Source organism: Lineus longissimus, chromosome 4 (genome assembly GCF_910592395.1).
Source record: "Lineus longissimus chromosome 4, tnLinLong1.2, whole genome shotgun sequence".
Classification (NCBI taxonomy): domain Eukaryota; kingdom Metazoa; phylum Nemertea; class Pilidiophora; order Heteronemertea; family Lineidae; genus Lineus; species Lineus longissimus.
The window spans coordinates 19,127,990-19,147,474 of NC_088311.1; the positions used below are offsets into that span (position 1 = coordinate 19,127,990).

At 41.0% G+C, this 19,485-nt stretch overlaps 1 protein-coding gene across 2 annotated transcripts in view; it reads right to left on the reverse strand.

The window, feature by feature from the left end:
• Nucleotides 1–4,030: 4,030 nt before the first annotated feature.
• LOC135486516 (rho GTPase-activating protein 100F-like) overlaps nucleotides 4,031–19,485 on the reverse strand; it is a 156,063-nt gene continuing 140,608 nt past the window's right edge. Inside the window, exons 5-6 of one of the 2 annotated variants that reach the window (XM_064769353.1) lie at nucleotides 17,834–18,044; nucleotides 4,031–10,903 (exon numbers count right to left, since the gene is read on the reverse strand). In XM_064769353.1, coding sequence (XP_064625423.1) covers nucleotides 10,197–10,903; nucleotides 17,834–18,044 — 918 coding nt within the window. In that variant the 3' untranslated portion in view covers nucleotides 4,031–10,196. Of the gene's footprint in view, nucleotides 10,904–17,818; nucleotides 18,045–19,485 lie in introns of both variants that reach the window. The other variant, XM_064769352.1, reaches the window with a different exon arrangement.

The following is a 19,485-nucleotide window of genomic DNA, read 5'->3' on the forward strand; positions in this document are numbered from 1 at the left end:
CCGTTGTCAACGACAGGGGGACCAAGATATAAAAATCAGGGGACTAAACCTCCTGCTACACCAAATGACGCCGATACGAAGTTGTGAAAGACAGGGGATTATTCCTCCTGCTACACCAGCAACTATTTGTGAACGACGCAGAGACCAAGAAGTGAAAGGCAGAGGACTATTCCTCATGTTACACCAGCCAGCGGTTGGGAACGACAGGGGACCAATATTTGAAAGGCAGGGGATTATTCCTCCTGCTACACCAGCTACCGTTTGTGAACGACGCGGACACCAAGATGGGAAAGGCAGAGGACACTTCTTCCTGTTACACCAGCCAGAGGTTGTGAGAGACAGGGGACGAAGATTTGAAAGGCAGAGGACTATTCCTCCTGTTACACAAACCAGCGGTTGTGAACGACAGGGGACCAAGATGTGAAAGACAGGGGATTTTTCCTCCTGTTACACCAGCCAGTGGTTGTGATCGACAAGGGAACAATATGTGATAGGCAGAGGACTACTCCTCCTGTTACACAATCCAACGGTTGTGAACGACAAGATGTGAAAGGCAGAGGACTATTCTTCATGTTACATCAGCCAGCGGTTGTGAACGACAAGGAGACCAAGAGGTGAAAGACAGCGGACAATTCTTCCTGTTACACCAGCCAGCGGTTGTGAACGATAGGGGACCAAGATGTGAAAGACAGGGGACTATTCCTCCTGTTACACAAACCAGCGGTTGTGAACGACAGGGGACCAAGATGTGAAAGACAGGGGATTTTTCCTCCTGTTACACCAGCCAGTGGTTGTGATCGACAAGGGAACAAGATGTGATAGGCAGAGGACTATTCCTCCTGTTACACAATCCAGCGGTTGTGAACGACAGGGGACCAAGATGTGAAAGACAGGGGACTATTCCTCCTGTTACACAAACCAGCGGTTGTGAACGACAGGGGACCAAGATGTGAAAGACAGGGGATTTTTCCTCCTGTTACACCAGCCAGTGGTTGTGACCGACAAGGGAACAAGATGTGATAGGCAGAGGACTATTCCTCCTGTTACACAATCCAGCGGTTGTGATCGACAGGGGACCAAGATGTGAAAGGCAGAGGACTATTCTTCCTGTTACATCAGCCAGCGGTTGTGAACGACGCGGAGGCCAAGATGTGGAAGACAGGGTGCCTCAGGTATAGGAGCTTCTTCAAGTATGCTACTAAAGCTGTCTCAATTGTCAGGTTGGGCCTGTCTTCAAGTGCACAGCGAAACCTAAAGGACCCTGATGTTGTCTGAGGTACACAAGTTGTCTCAGTGGTCAGGATAGGCCTGCCTCAAGTGATATCGAGGCGCCACCAAAGGTAGACTTCCGATGCTGTCCGAGGTATATGAAATGCGTAACTCGAGATACATTGTACCATCACATGGGGCGACTTTGACCTGTAGGGTAACTTTGAACACCACCTAGAAATAAGTGTCATCTGGTGTAGCAGGAGGTTTAGTCCCCTGATATTTACATCTTGGTCCCCCTGTCGGCGTCTGGTGCAGCAAAAGGTATAGTTCCCTGTCTTTCACATCTTGGTCCCCTGTCGTTCACAACCTCTGGTTGGTGTAACAGGAGGAATAGTCCTGCCTTTGACATCTTGGTCCCCTGTCTCTCACAACCTGTTCGTAGCTGGGGTAGTAGGAGGAATAGTCCACTGTCTTTCACATCTTGTTACCCTGTCGTTAACAACCACTGCTTGGTGTAACAGGAGAAATACTCCTCTGCCTTTCACATCTTGGTCCCCTGTCGTTCACAACCGCTGATTGGTGTAACAGGAAGAATAGTCCTCTGCCTTTCACATCTTGGTCCCCTGTCGTTCACAACCGTTGGTTGGTTTAACAGGAAGAATAGTCCTCTGCCTTTGACATCTTGGTCCCCTGTCGTTCACAACCTCTGGTTGGTGAAACAGGAGGAATAGTCCTCTGCCTTTGACATCTTGGTCCCCTGTCTCTCACAACCAGTCCGTAGCTGGTGGCGCATGATGTATAGTGATTTGTCTCTCGCAACCACTGGTTTGTGTAGCAGGAGGTTCAGTTCCCTGTCTCTCAAATCCTGGGGCTGATGACCCGTTTTTCATGGTCACAACCGGCGAATTAGTCCCCTGCCTTTCTCAACAAGCTGCTAATGGAATAAATCCCTGTCTTTCGTAGTTACTTTTGTTGCAGAAGAAATAGCTCCCAGTCGTTCACAAGTTGTTCCCCTGTCTCCAACAGCCTGTGACTTGTGAAGCAAGAGGTGTAGTCCCAGTTGGCAAGCACCAGTGGGCCTCGTGTGGCAATATGGGGAGCTATGGTCAGTGTGGCCACCTGTCCCCTGTCTCTCATAACCTGTAGCAAGAGTAGCAGGAGATACAGTCCTCTGTCGTTCACAAATCACAGCCTGGTGTTGTAGGAGGAATAGTCGCTGGTCTTTCAGTACTTATGGCAGATGCAGCAAAAGTAATTTTTACTAGTATAACTTCGGGCAGAAGGAATTCTCCCCCTTCCTTCACAAGTCGGTCCCCGGTCCCTCACAACCTGTCGCTTGTGACGCAGGAACTATATCAAAGACTGGTGTAGCAGGAGGCGGAGTCCGCTGTCTTAAACAACTTAACTGGTCCCCTGTCTCTCACAGCCTTTAGTTGGTGACAATAGTTTAGTCCCTAGTCTCTGTGGCTTGTGCAGCAGAAGGTTTAGAGCGCTTTCTCCCACAACCTGTGGCCAGTGCAGTAGGAGGTACAACTCTCACAACTTGTAGCTTGTGTTATAAAGCCATGTCTTTCACAACCTGTAGTGTAGTCCCTTGTCTTTTACAACAAGTAGCTGGTGTAGTAGGAGGAATAGCCCCCTGTCTTTCATTACTTGGTCCTCTGTCGGTCACAACTGGTGTGGCTGGTGTAGCAGGAGGTATAGTCCCCTGTCTTTCACAGTCTGAGGACTGGTGTAGCAAGAGGAACATTTATAGTTTCCTGTCATTTACAAGTTTTGGCATGCGAAACAACCAGTTCATACATGTAGTCCCATGTCTTTCACAATTTGAGACTGGTGTAGCAAAATGTGTTGTCTGCGGTCTTTTCTGTCTTTGACAACATGTATCTGGTGAAACTGGGGTACAGTCGACTACTCTGTGGCTGGTGAAACAGGAGGAATAAACCCTGGTCTTTCACAACCAGTGGTCTAGTCCACTGTTTAGCAATGAGTGGCTGGTCCTGAAGAGGAATAGTCCCATGTCTCTCACAACTTGGTCCTCTGTCTCACATGCTGGTGAAGGAGGAGGGTATAGACCAAGACAGCAAGCATCAGCACTTGGCCATGGTGGCAAATGAGAGGGGGCAAGGGGCATTGGCAGCCTCTAGTAGCCCACTGGTAACTGAGGATCGTAACTACAATTGGTACCCAGCTGTGTGCCACCCATTCTTGTTGATTCGTCCCAAACGCAAATATGAGAATGGAGGACAGCAGAGTGGCAGCCACCAGCAGCACCTATGCTTTTGGTCATGCGTTACCATTGGGGCCTACCATTGCCTAATACTCCTCTCACCTACCCCCAGATGTCTAATGACACTTGCTGTGCTATGTCACAAGTCTATTCCAGGGCTATTCCAGGTCTGCCGACAGGTTGTTCCTTTGTCGGGTAGAAGTGGGAAGGACAAAGTATCTACAGTGTTGATGTGAAGGTGACCCTTTAAAGAGCACTTTCAGAGAAGGCACCAACTCAAATAAGGGGGGAGGGGGTACTCGTCCAAACATCATACATGTATCATAAATTGGGCCATATCCTGAATCTTGACAGTCAGTTGAATCTCGACGCAAATTTTACTGGATCCCGCTAAAATATGAGGATTTCAGCTGTTTTCTGGTCCATCTCGACATCCCAAAATGGACTATCCCCCTCTAACGTGGCACACAGGAAGGATGTTGTGCTAGTGAAGGACAAAGTAAAGCACTGTCAGTATTCTAGCATGGTCACAACCTGTACCAATTCATGAAACAAACAACTCGAGGAAAAAACTGACAAGCATCAAGATTATCAGAAACATGTTATTTATTACGTAATTTGTGTTTTCAGCCATAGTAATGAGTCTTGTTTTGTATGACTGTATCTATGACCAGGTCAACCTAAATTGATAAAAAATCTCCAGTGCATCAGATATAGTTAATCAGACGTTATGTAATACCAACTTAGGGCGAGCTGAACCAAAATAACTCTACATACACAGTACTTTGAATGAGGCCCAGTCGCAGAAGATGGAAAATCTTTCCAGATTTTGTTGTATGCATGGCCATGAAATCAGACCTACGCTTGGCAGAAGTGATTTTGTATTTGGTAACGCATGCGCAAGAATGGCCACTGCAGTTGAGTCTGGTAGTGGCATAACTACCAAGTGCCTATGCCAAGGTATAGCATATACCCAAGGGCCGAATAATTTCCCTAGACTTGATGCAACCATCATAAGAAAACAGTTTTTGGGTTATCAAACTGTTGACGTCTCTGACGTACAGTGGAAACTCCCTTAGCAGACACCTCTCTATTAAGAACAACCTCTCTATTAAAGACACTAGTAGAGAGAGGTTCTACTGCACTTGTAGTGTGATTGATCTATTCAACATGTTCAAGGTAAAACACACTGATATCAAACATTTCCTCACATTCCTGTATAATCAGATAATATTTCAAACATTGCCACGAATGGGGCAGAAATATTTGGGTTACACTAGCCAATACATTATAAAGTACAGTTGGGTAACCATCACGCATGGGTAGCCAGGTAAAAAAATGTGGAATTTTTTTCAAGCTTCTGCCAATTGTGGCATTGATTTGAAGTCCTCAATGGAGTATTTCACAAACTTTGCAACATTCATTTCATACTCGTATTACAAGGATCACTTGTAGGATGATAGTGTTGATATTTCATGGAACAAGACTTGTCCTGGTCACTCCTCTCCTGCTAAAGGGGGCCTTCTCAAAACTAATTCTGGCAATTCTAAACTGCTTTGTGAGCCAAAGTCTTAAGGAGGGAGAGGAGACAAATATGTTAAATGTTTTTTTGCCAACAATTAAATTCTGAGATGGCCCCCTGTGCCTCCTTTGTGAGTCTTAGAATCAAGGGGGAGGAGAGAAAAATATGTTAGGGTTTTTTTGGCCAGCAGTCAAATTCTGAGGTGGCCCCCCCCTGAGCACAGATTTTGTTTTGCCCAACAAAACCCCTGCACCAGATGAACACACAAGTAATACAAGCAAGTGTGAAATTAAAATTTTGCAAGATACATGTAGCTTCTAAATGAATTAATGACAAAAGTAATTGTTCAGAAACCAATACCATGGTAGCCAGCAAGTATAGTAGAACCTCCCTTATAGTGGAGACCTTTGTAAGCAGGACAGTGAATCGGAATTGTTTCTAAACAATTTGACCTCTCCATGAAGGACAGTATTTGTCAGTCTCAAGGGTGTCCTTCATAGTGAGGTGCTACTGCAGATATACATGTAATGTGTTCACATGAAATACCAGGAGCTTGGGACCATAGAACTAGGAAGTCAAAGTTTTTCTTTTGGCTTTACTTCTGAACAAGTTAAACTAATAAGGGGTGCACCTACTGTCTTCCCTGTACTGGCTACAGCATATAAAGTGCAGACGACAATATGCAAGCAATGGAACCTAACTGAGCAGAGACTGTGCCTGTCTTCGATCCCTAAAATATTTATATACCTGCGCGCTGCAGATAGCGGAAAAAAGTGCCTAATTTCACCCCTGCATCAAAAGATGCATTTGCAATGCCATCATCACCATCTTATATAAATCAGAACAAAATGCGCCCCCTATTGTGGATAAAAATACATAAACAATCCACTTGACACATACGATAAGACCAGTTTATATCGAGAACTAGATCAGTTATAACAAGAACTACATATAGACCAGTTTCATCAAGGACAAGATCAATCAGATCAAATGTAACATGACCGAGATCAGTTATAACAAGAACTAGGTCAGTTATATTGAGAACCACATCAGTTATGACATGAACTAGGCCAGTTATATTGAGAACCAGATCAGTTATAACAAGAACCAGGCCACCTATCAAATACCAGACCAGTTATAACAAGATTCAGACCAGTTTTATCAAGGAACAGATCAAGCGGATCAGTTTTATCAAACACCAGACCAGTTATAACACGAACTAGGCCAGTTTCATCAGACACCAGATAACTATGGTTATAACAAGAATTAGGCCATTTTTTTCAGACATCAGACCTATTATAACAAGACCTAGACCAGCTTTATCAAAGACTAGAGCAATGAGATCAGCAAGTTATAAACAAGAACTAGGCCAGTGAGTTATATCAGCTGTTTCATTATAACAATCTATTTTTTAAAGTATTTGATCAGTTTGGTTGTAATTTGCAATCTGTCCTGATCACACAGGTCACATGTTACAGGCTCAGTGCACAATTAGTCCAGTGATTTTACCCATCATTCTAAAATTGTCCTGCTTCTTCTAATCCACAATTGTGAAAGTTGACAACAATATTTTCTGGCCTTTGATAAGATTTTATGGTGCGATAGCTACTTTTAGAACAAATTGTTGATTATGTTCTCAAAATTCAAGTTAGGCAAGACCTGAACTGACTGTAAAACCTTTAATTGGAATTATACACCTCTTCAATTAAAACGTCCTGTTTTATACTTACAAAACTGAAATAGCATTCATGAATGGGAAAATTATGCTCCTCTTCAAACATCTTTAACTTTTTACAAGTATTCATAAATGGGAAAAATTATCCTCCTTCTCAAATAACTTTACTTTTTACAATAACAATAAATAATTTTAATATATACATTTATATAATTTTCTACACTTTACAGACAAACAGAATTTCTAGATTTTATAAGTGTATCCCGGCAGCAATAGTTCTTTCTGAACAGACGGTTGAATATCCCGCTAGTCATGCACCTAAAAACATCCAAGACAATTTGCGACATCAATTTTTGAAAGTGGCTATAAAAAGTTTTGGAAAAATACACAGAGTTTTCTGACCCTAATCATATACGTCAAACCCCCTTGATTTCTTAACTCAGTATTTCTTGGGAAATTTCAAGAGAAGATCGAGTTTTAACTCGACATCAGCAACAAAAGCGGATTTTACAGTATCTTGTGATAATCAATGCCTTGTGTTTTTCATAATACCGTAAATCATGAAATGATTGCAAAGCTAAAAGTTTGCCATTTTGCACACTTTCAACTAGCGTTTCCAGATAACGCATTTGAAGCTGCAGGTTGATTGTGAATTATGCAATACAGCTGAAATTTTCGGGTGCTTTAAGGATGCGTATGACGTCACATTTGCAAAAATCACAAGAAAAAGAAAAAAAAAACAATAAAATAAAATGTGTGCAAAAATTTCATAGTTTACAATAGATAATTATTTTTAATCAAATGTTTGACAATGTTGATAAGAAGTTGACTTCACATGTCGCAAAAAAATTGCACTTGGTGGAAAGCGTCAATGCTAATTACTATCTATACCTTACTGAAATTGACAGACATTCTGCACAATCCGTGATGATTCAGAAATTTGACCAAAGTTCAGGAGTACCAACAACTTTACGGAAAACCTTCAGAAGCTAAGAGGAAAGCTGCAGTTGAAATACTGAAAAGGGGTGCTACTTTTGCGACAGAATAAAAATCAAATTAAAAACTTCAGTGCCCCATAGTCAGAGCTCGACAGTTTCGCTTTATTCATTGCATAAAGTTAGTAAACCAGTCACATGCGTTCAAACTCTTCTGATTAAGGTGCCTCAACAATGCTAAATCGAAAAAAAGCTAATTTCTCTCCCCAATTTGAGAACTCTTGTAAATAAAGTGACTGAATATAAACTGGTGCAAGAATTATATACAGGTACATGTACATGTACATGTATTATGACCAATCTTAGGATGATTTGATTGTGACGTTTACACGACACGAAAACAAGCGACATCACATTCACATCAGATAACAAAGTTCTGTCAGGTGTATGTAGATGGCGCACATAACTTAATCAAGATTCTATCCAGACATTTTTCATACCAACCAAATTGCTCGAATGTGGATGCGGTTCAGTTTGCAATGGGTAAAAGCAGTCCCAGCCGATCCAATGCCTTTTTGTCATCACATTAAATCATTGCACATATGCTTGTGCAGTTCCAACAATGAGAAGCGCCTCATTTTGGGGGAAACAGGAGTACCAGATTCAATTTAGATTAATTTTATTCGGTGTTGTGTGGATGCTGGTCCATTGGCAGTGGTTTTTATAATCTGGATGCCCTGTGAATATAATGTCACTTTTTGTGTCGTGTTAACGACGCTGTATGGTTGACTCGCAACATACATGTATAATGGAAGAGAACGTCTTAAACTTAAACGGATATTTTCCCAATTTACTCATGGCTGCAAGATGAGGACGTAAGCTTAATACAAGTACGACCTACAGACCCGTACTGATTGCCACTGTGACCAAGATTTTTTTACTAGCATTATACAAGTATTGGTTCATATGAATTTTACTACACTGAGAAATTAAACATTTCACACTTTTCATTCGAGACAATGAAAAATAATCTCAACGCACATATTTTCAAATTAGTGTTGATTTAAGAGTTCATACGCGATGGGAAGTACAAGTATATATATTGGCTGCATTTGTTTCGGCCAAAAACATATTCAAAGGAATACAGGTATGGTAGCTTCCTGGGGAGGGGGGTAGAAACTTCACACAGTATCTCACACAACCCCCTCCTTATCATTTAATGTGGTAAAAAGTAATATAATGTCTCCGATCAGATCAAATGGTTATTTGAAATAGCATTCTTGAAAATACCCATATGGTCTTATTGGAGTTATGGGTTATCTGAACTTTCATCGATATATCTGTGATAACATGTAGCACGATCCTCATCAACACTGAGATAGTTTCAAACAGATGTGGAATCAGATCCTTTAAACATTTGTTTGACATACATACTGTAAAACCAACAAATTTTTGCGGGCATGTGATTTTTGCAGATCTCATAAATAAATAAGATATGCAATAACAAAAATTGATGCAAAAAGTTTTTTTTATTGAACAAACCGAAAGAAATTTGAAGTCATAATCAGTCAAACTAAAATTCAAAAAAATTCTACTTTCCAAAAATTTCGCAAATTGCAGAAATTAAAAGGCACAAACATTTGTGGTTTACAGTACGAAGAATTGGGATAAAAGAACAGAATAAATATCATTGATCTATCTATTCATAGTCTACCTTTCAATTCTGGAAGAATAAGAGGTCACGTGGCATCTTAAAATTTAGTGTAAAATCTCAGATAAATTTCAAGCAGGCACGACAGATTTTTTGTCCAGGAATTAATAGTATAGAAATCGAATTAATTTAAGCACATTAAGACAATACAAAACATTTATGCAAAAGTTCCACAAAGGGCCAGAAGAACTGTTGATACTCAATCGATTACGACCTTGGGATTAGGGTACATGTAGATTAATATCATATTGATAATCAGGAAAGTTATGAGGCTCTCTTTAAAGGGAGTCATCGCAGGCTGGTAAAGGTATTGGTTTTTTCTTGCAACACAATAGAAACAAGGCCCTCCCATAACACTGTTGGAGGGGTACAATCGGATAAAATAATAAATGCGGGCCTTACACCCCTCAAAATGAACTCATCTTTTGTATGTTTCTTCTAAACACGTATTTTTCTCAGGCAAACCGATACCTTTAGCCGCTGTGTTCAAGTCCCCACCAATTATGTCCTGGGAATCATGCATGGAGTCTGGCATTAAACCTCAGAGAAGTTGTTGGATTATGCCGTCTCCAATCAAAACGAGTTCAAGATATTTTGTACAATATACAGTAGAACCTCCCTTAGTGGACACCGCATTATTAAGGACACCCTCTCTATTAAGGATACTAGTTTTGGTCCCAAATTGTTTTTTCCATTCAATTTGACCTCTGTAATCAGGACACCTCTCTATTATGGATAGCACTTGTCAGTCCTGAGGGTGTCCGCAATAGAGAAGTTCTACTGTACAAGATATCTAGGCCAGCAACAATTCTAATGAGACCTGGTTTGATCACATAATGCTTGTATAATAGACATACTGGTATCAAAGCTCGTTTAATGATCAATCTAATTAACTTAACAGCACCGTTGTTTCAAGATGGTGGTTTCGAATGTTCGCTGGATTTACGATGACCAGATGAACTATGAGGTCGCGGCGGCTGAGATGAACTCCGGTGATATGGCGGGCGTGGATGGTCGTGACCTAATTCACGTGATTCACGTGGACTACGCGAATCACCTGGCGACCGACTCTCCCGCTCACTAAAGTAATGTTCACGGTCGCTATAATGTGATTCAGGGCGCCGCCGGTCTTCGCCATGACGACCGTCCACTTGGCGCCGCATGTGACTTTCCCGGTCACTCAAATGCCCGTCCGGATCAGGGCGTGTTCTAGTGTCCCTATCACTGTATTGCCCCTCTGGCTCGTGCCGCATCCTGAGCTCTCGCTCCGTCAAATGCCGATCTAACTCCGCCTTTAAACGTAATTGCTGCTCGCTCAACTCACGCTGAAGCTCTGCTTGGCGCGCGTAGTGTCCCTCTTGCCGCGCCTGATGCTGCTGCCTAGCACGTTCCAATTCCCGGTCCCGTCGGGGACGCACCTCCGCGTATAACGGTTCCGAGTGTTGCCGCACGTGATGCCGGTCAGCGTAAATGACTTCCTGTTTTGAGGCATAGGTGGCGTGTTGATCTGGAAGCTTGCTGGAATGTTTTGGACTTGAGTGATGTTGTGGCGAGCCTCCCCTCTCCTGCTCCCCGGCACGATCGACTGATTGACTCCGCTGGTATTGGCGCTGATTCTCTGGAAGAGCAATGTTTACGAAGAATGAGTGATCAAAGTATGGATTAGGTTTCCATATTACGGGTAATAATTCCCAGGGGTGACTGCAAAAAAAGGGACATGCACATCGTCATCCGTGTCCATGAAGATATTTTTTTGAAGCAATCTAAAATCTGCAGGGAGCAGATTAAATCTACACTCCTTAAGGGGTACGCCATTCATAAGTCATAATAGTGGGTCAGGAAAATAGAAATGCATTTATACACAATGCCGTAATGTAGTTATTATGCATGCAACTTGGCTGAAACTTGGCATATATAGCATGTATAGTAACTGTACGTCTGTCTACAGAACAGCAATGTTGAAATTTATGTTCAGTACGTTTTTATGCAATAGAAAATGTTCAAATTCAATCACAAATTAAAAATTTAAATTTTTTAACGCGAATCGGGCCTTTAAAGGAGGAGTGCTTGAAGCACAGCCAGCACTTTAGAGTGAATGTCTTCTGTACATGAGCTTTGTAATTATCATAGTGCTGGCCCAGCAATATTGAGCGACTCCTCCTTTAACTAAACCTCGACTGATGTGGTAAAATGCATAAAGTGATAGCAGCACCAATATCGGTCTGCAGCCTCCCCTTCAGGGCCTCAACACCCCATCAGTTCGTGGAATGGTCGGCTGCACTAAGTGAGAGTGGATGCCAATAGCTGAGGGCACGGTTTTCTCGACGACATCCAGGTTTTGGAGAAAGATTCCGGGGATCGGTGTCTCAATCAACTCGTGGCTTGGCAGAATTCCTATCACCGATGCATAGTTTTGAATGGCATTTCCTTGTTTTTTGGCATGACCTTTTCAAAGATTTTCCTAATCAGTTACAGTAAACCAGATTATTTTTCACTTTTTCGTATTTTTTATGATAGGGGACAAAATGTCAATGTCACGTAGCTGACAGTCACCACTTGGATTTGATTACTGGAGGTAATACTTGTATACAGTATGCTCAAGTCGTCAGCCTGATCGGGGACATGCTTTCATGTACTGATGGTTGCTCATTACTACACGCTAATAAACTGGTCTGAATACTTGTATACAGTATGCTCAAGTCGTCAGCCTGATCAGGGACATGCTTTCATGTACTGATGGTTGCTCATTACTACACGCTAATAAACTGGTCTGAATACTTGTATACAGTATGCTCAAGTCGTCAGCCTGATCGGGGACATGCTTTCATGTACTGATGGTTGTTCATTACTACACGCTAATAAACTGGTCTGAATACTTGTATACAGTATGCTCAAGTCGTCAGCCTGATCAGGGACATGCTTTCATGCACTGATGGTTGCTCATTACTACACGCTAATAAACTGGTCTGAATACTTGTATACAGTATGCTCAAGTCGTCAGCCTGATCAGGGACATGCTTTCATGTACTGATGGTCGCTCATTACTACACGCTAATAAACTGGTCTGAATACTTGTATACAGTATGCTCAAGTCGTCAGCCTGATCAGGGACATGCTTTCATGCACTGATGGTTGCTCATTACTACACGCTAATAAACTGGTCTGAATACTTGTATACAGTATGCTCAAGTCGTCAGCCTGATCAGGGACATGCTTTCATGTACTGATGGTCGCTCATTACTACACGCTAATAAACTGGTCTGAATACTTGTATACAGTATGCTCAAGTCGTCAGCCTGATCAGGGACATGCTTTCATGCACTGATGGTTGCTCATTACTACACGCTAATAAACTGGTCTGAATACTTGTATACAGTATGCTCAAGTTGTCAGCCTGATCAGGGACATGCTTTCATGTACTGATGGTTGCTCATTACTACACGCTAATAAACTGGTCTGAATACTTGTATACAGTATGCTCAAGTTGTCAGCCTGATCAGGGACATGCTTTCATGCACTGATGGTTGCTCATTACTACACGCTAATAAACTGGTCTGAATACTTGTATACAGTATGCTCAAGTCGTCAGCCTGATCAGGGACATGCTTTCATGTACTGATGGTTGCTCATTACTACACGCTAATAAACTGGTCTGAATACTTGTATACAGTATGCTCAAGTCGTCAGCCTGATCAGGGACATGCTTTCATGTACTGATGGTTGCTCATTACTACACGCTGATAAACTGGTCTGCGGCCGCCATGAATTATTCCGATAGAGTTTCCTTTGGGAAATATACATATCATATTGGTGAGTGTATGGTCTAGAGTCCATGGAAGGTCTCCGTTCTCCGTTCAAGGCTCACTCCATCAGTTTTAAGTTTGAAAATTGAACTTGAATTTGAACATTTTCAGTGGTTTGCCTAGTTCTGCCAATAACAGCAAGTTATCTTTGGTGCCAGCAATGGCGGAGGTCATTTTCATGGAAACGACCACCAAAGTAAACAAACAGCGTAACTCTTTAAAGGCCCACAGCGTTCGTTGAATACTTGAAATTTGTAACTAAATTTGAAAATAGTGTAAATACTAAATACGTACTGGATATAAATGTCGACAATGCTATAGTGTCGACAGATATGAAAATACTAAATTTAGCAAGTTTCAGCGAATTCATATGCATGATAACTGTACTACTACATTGTAGATATCTGTAACTGCGTTTCTATTTTCCTGGCCCACCAGTAATTACGAACGGCGTACCCCTTTAAGCAAGAAACCACGGCATTTGTCTAGTAAAAGTTAAGCAAACAAGAGATTTTTGTTGTTGCGACCTGCGATAATTGATGATTTGTTAAGTTTCATTAGCTCAAATTAAAGGGTTGAAAAAAATTGTTAAGAGGGGCAGGATTGGGTTGGGTGAGCAGGAAAAAACATCTTATTGCCATCTTGTGACTGCTTCTAGATTTATCCATCAAGTTAAAACTAGTTCACCAAAAGCATTTTTATTTCCTATTGTAATGAAAGGATTTTGATTTTTGACAGATTTACTTCCAAAGGTACTAGACTACATCTATCAGACCCACACTACATTCAAAATTTCTTTTCTACTGCTAGCTGATAGCCCCCAACTAAAATCTCACAAGCAAGGGTAATATCATCACCTAGGGGCCAAGCAACAATGAGCATGCCAAAAGCAAGTCAATTTGGAATGTAAGATTGGGAGAATTTACAAGTCAAAGCAGAATGCCAGTTTTATTTGTGGATTGCCATTGGTGAGATATCTCTTGTAGCAGAATCTTAGACAGTGTCTCAACCTTTTGTCATTTGGGGTTGACAGCAGACCCAGCACCAAAGAATTAATCTTTGCCAATCAGAATGATCTTTTGACCACAAAGTTACCATATAAATGCCAGATAGGGACCCCCTTTCCTCCTCCCTCTTTCAACATGCTCAACATGAGGTAGGTACCCCATTACCAAGCCAAGTATCCCATCACCAGGCCATTGACACTTATAAGACGCATTAAAAAGAAAGGACAACCATTCCAGTCAGGACAACCATTCCAGTCACCTTGTGCAAAACATTTATAATTCGAAGCAGCGTAGTAACACAAGATGGCATAAACACCTTGGAGAATGAAGTCTCCCACATGCTGTGGAACAGCCAACATCCCATGGCAGTCCAAGTCACAATTGACATCCTCTCTAAACGCACGCACAAGTTGCGCGTCAGTGGGCAAGTGACACGCTTATCGCTCTCTGTTTCACGAAGATTGCACATATATATCATGCATGACAGTAACAAGCTACTCGCGCCAATGTCAATTGTGATATGGACTGTACACTGTGGGCAGCAACTTGAAGGTTATCAAACTTTCAGAGTTGGCTATACGGGCAGCATCAGATGTTTATTGGCAAAGATAATTCTCCATGGTGATGAAGGTAAAAGCTAAGAGGGAAACCCAAGTCAGGGAAGTTGCAGGAATGACAGGCTGGGGGGATTTGAGGGAAGGACACTTTTGCTCCTATAGCAAGGCGCACTTGCTGCGATTTTTGTCGCAGGACTCAAGCAACAAAAGTTGTGCAATGAAAATTGCAGTGGATGCAGTACACTGCAGCCGAATTTTTGTTTAGTGTGCAACAAAAATTGCAGGTATCAAACAGAAACTGCTGCCAATGTAACATCAGGTTACGTCCCTTGTTAAAAATTGCAGCTACGCACACACGCTTTTTGCAACAAAAATTGCAGGTGTCTTTGTTGAAGGTTCTGCGCCGGGGTATAGGGCATGCACTGAAGGATTTCATATTCAAAAGAGAGCAGTAGACTGCAGTCAAGGGCAAAACAAATGGATATCTGATACTGTAAACCACCAAATTTGTGTACCTTTTTATTTCTGAGATTCTCAAAAATTTCTAAAAAAAGCTAACTTTTACAATTTTTATTTTCACAGACAACAAAATTTCTTTCTCTACATGAAAAAAATTGTGATTTTCATTTTTGAGATATTGTGTAAATTAAATGCTCAAATTTGGCGGTTTAGAATAAGTATAAGTTGAGGGAATTTGAAGAGGTAAGCAACAGGATAGAATTGTATAAATTGATCATCAACAATGCATTCACTATCAATCAGGCCTAAACAGAAAGAAGTATAACACAATTTAACGTCTGCCCAAGTGATTCTTGTGTTCAGAAAAATTCCCCAATGGGGAGTTCTTGTGTCATACCTAGCTTGCCCACGAGATGAATTTTAGCTCTCTCTATCTTTTCCTCAGCCCATGTTATTGCTGAAATCAACCTGGGCAGGCAACAAGCTAATACATGGCAGGCAAGATACCACAGCTACCTGATCTGGTGACCATAGAAACCAGCTATAATTCCCATAGCAACCAGTTTCCATAGCAACCAGATCAAGTCACCATAGCAACCAGATAACATTCCCATAGCAACCAGAGCAGCTCCTAGTAGCAAAGTTGTTCCTTAACTTACCTTGCTCAAAAGGTTTTAAATTATAGGAGTCTAGATATTTGGGGAAATGCCACCTAAAAGGAACAATCAAAAACACTCTTTTTGTAGCCAATTTTTAGCAGATGAAATCAGGCAACGAAACCAGTATGGAAATAAATTAAAAATTCAACAAAATGTTTTAAGAGCCTTCTGCGCAAATTCAACTATTTTATACAAATTTTAGATTGCAGAATATTTTTCAAAACTATCTATGCAATAAGAGGTCTACACAGTGAAGATGTATTACTATCAGCAGTTTTCCTTGTCAAATTTAACTCTAAAATAGTATTTTATACTGATGGACAGGTGAATAGAATTTCAAATGCATTAGTCGTGTCACCCTGTGGTCATAGGACACACTTTTCCTTAACCAAGCAATTTTTATACAGTAGTAGTCCCTTTAACTAAATTCATAAGTAGTTTGGTTTTGTTTGAAGTAGTAATTTGGGTGTACTTTTAAAGAACTTTTATATACTCTAAATTCTTTTTTATAGTATAAAATGATTCAGAGGCATAAAGCGCACCTTTTACAAGATACACTGCATTAGTCACAGCTTCGAAAGCCGATTGATTCATCACCCAGCAACAAGTCTTGTGTAATCCCCAGACCAATTATTTTTGTTGAGGCATGAAATAAATATTTTGCACCAACCTTATAGACATGAGAACAGAGTATTAGTATTTGTATTTGTAATCCACAAACAATTTATTCATGTTAAAACATAATGTCAGAGGCATATTTTGCAATGACCTTATAAACATGAGAAGAGACCTACTATTTGTATCAATTTTTTCTGATGAGAATATGATATGTGTAAGCAAGCATATATGAATAATATTTACAAGGATGTTTATTAAATCTGTCTACAGAATACAATGTGCTCAGTTTTGTCAATTCCCAACTCCTAACAATACATTTCCTAAACCCTGCTATCAAGTAATTCCATTCGGAATAGTCTAGAAGTAAAGTAATTGGACAAAGTTAAGAAGTTTTTAAATGAACTCATCATTTTATAAAACTTTTAATATTATGACCACCTAAAATGAGGCAGGGGAAACTCAAAAGGGTAGGATTACGAAAAATAATGAAGAAACTATTGCAAAATTACAATGAAAATTGTTGATGGGTTCTTCTCTGAGCCAAGAGGAAACAGGATCAATATTCAAATTTCGAAGGACAACATTTTTATTTGATTAGAAAATTGCCAGTTCCTTGGATAAGGAATTATTGGATCAACTGATAACATCTGTGGTGCACTGGCTTATGAATTATCAAACCAAAGCTTATACCCCAGATTTTATGTGTGGCATGGTAAGTTGTTGTCTTTTTTGGGCAATGTTGAGGAATTTGAATGAAGTTTGGGCTCAAAGGCTAAATTTATGATGGACAGTGTTTTACCACAGTCTATGTGGAAGACTATGGTATACCAGCAAGCAGTGCTGCACCCCCTCTTAAATGCCCTCCTTTCTTATCACAAATCGGCGTAAACAGTGTACCCATATTCTCCCATAGGCAATTCAAAAATCCTCACTCAACCCTTCAATGCATTGCCTCCTTCACAAAGTTCCTGTGCTGCATTCGATTACAGTCAATTGATCCATTTTGCATCGACTTCAGAAATTTCTGAACATTTCTGAAAGTACCGCAACAATCGCAAAACTGATTAAGTTGTGCACAACGCAGGAACTTAATTTGTGAAGAGGTGAAGCTTTATACAGTCGTTTGAAAGTGCATGAGGATGATTGTTAATGGGTAAAAATCGGTCCACGATTTGCATTGGCTTGGTAAGGAAGGGTTTTTTTGTGAAGTCAATGAATCTGAAAGCAACTCCATAAGGGAGCCCCCATTTTCTCCTTGACCCAGTCCAAGCTCCCACACACTGTAGATTTGATGAGTCCTAATGAATCTCTGGAGTTTACTCTGCAACAAATAGTATTTTGTTCCTCTCTCTCATAAAGTACCCACGCAGGAAAAACTAAACTTGGGATGAGGAGGCACACTCAGATTTCCTTGTTAAGTTTTTCCTTACTTGTGGCCATCTTACCTCTGCTCTCCGGCCAGATATCGAGCAGATACTTCAAGACTTCGATATGTTTCTTGAAGTCCATGGCAGCTTCTACGTCAGTGATGCTAGAAGGCGCTGGACAAAGGAGAACAGGGCCGAAACACACAGCGACGTTTTGTGACGTCATCTTGTTGAGATCGGCTTTGAGGACGACGCGCTTTAGGTGGTTCATTAGCATAATCATGGTATCCTGAAGTGAGGATGGAATGAATTAACATAATTAGATAAAACATGAGTGGCATGCAGCAAACAGTCACAAGGGAGAAGAAGAACAAGAAATTAGTTTAGTGAAAGGTTATCAAAATCAAGGTAGGATCAGGGGTGTATCCAGGAGCCAGAAAAAGAGGGGGGCATGCACTGCATTTCTCATTAAAATTCCTGATGTGTTCCAAAATTCAATGGTAAATTTCAAAGATTTTCAGGAATTAGGCATGGGGGGGGGTGCGTCTGTTGCGTCCTTCCCCCTGGATTCACGCCTGAGGACGAATGTAACAGGCCAGATCTTGAACCCAAAGTCGGTGATATGAAAAGAGATTGAATTAGAATCAGAAAATTGTTGCTGCTGCCTCTTGAAGCAAGTGGTAAATGTTCCTTTTTCATTGCGAAACACTGTCAGATTGAATCATAATGAAGAAATAGTTTCTGCTGCCTCTTGAAGCAAATGGTAAATGTTCCTTTTTCATTGGGAAGCACTGCTAGATTGGGTTTGAATGATTGCTGCAAGTGGTAAATGTTCCTTTTTCATTGGGAAGCACTGCTAGATTGGGTTTGAATGATTGCTGCTGCCTCTTGAAGCAAGTGGTAAATGTTCCTTTTTCATTGGGAAACACTGTCAGATTGAATCATAATCAAGAAATAGTTTCTGCTGCCTCTTGAACCAAATGGTAAATGTTCCTTTTTCATTGGGAAGCACTGCTAGATTGGGTTTGAATGATTGAAGCAAGTGGTAAATGTTCCTTTTTCATTGGGAAGAACTGTTAGATTGAATCATAATGAAGAAATAGTTTCTGCTGCCTCTTGAAGCAAGTGGTAAATGTTCCTTTTTTCATTGGGAAGCACTGTCAGATTATATCATAATGATAGAATGCTTGATTCATGAATGCTGGCGCTGCACACCAAAAAAACTTCCAGTGTTTTGTTCCAAATCTCTCTTCCTTGATGGTGTCTCATGCGAATTTAGCAAAAGCAAAATGAGTATTTATATCTATGAGACATTTGGACAGGTTCGCCTTCTCCCCTCTATCCTGGTGGGTGCTTGAATAGTACTCAGCTCAAGCCTCCAAACCTGAAGAAATCATGACTTCACACATGCCAATCAGGTATCTGGGAAAAACGCCAAGCTGAACTGCCTGTCATGCGCTGGCTAATTAGATTCCACGGCAAGTCTCTGCAGACGACTGACATTCAAATCTGGTGATGTGACCATGTTGTAGAATACTCCCACTGGCTATCGAGCAATACTATGATTCGATTGGTTGACCTGATCAAATTGAACCATGAGGACAAAGTAACATGATTGTTGGCCTTTAAAAACGTGGATCTGAATATTGACTGGTTTAAAAGATATAAGGTAAAGTGGTACAATGATAGCCTCTGCGTGCATTAATGTGTACTGCCAGGTCTTTCCTACA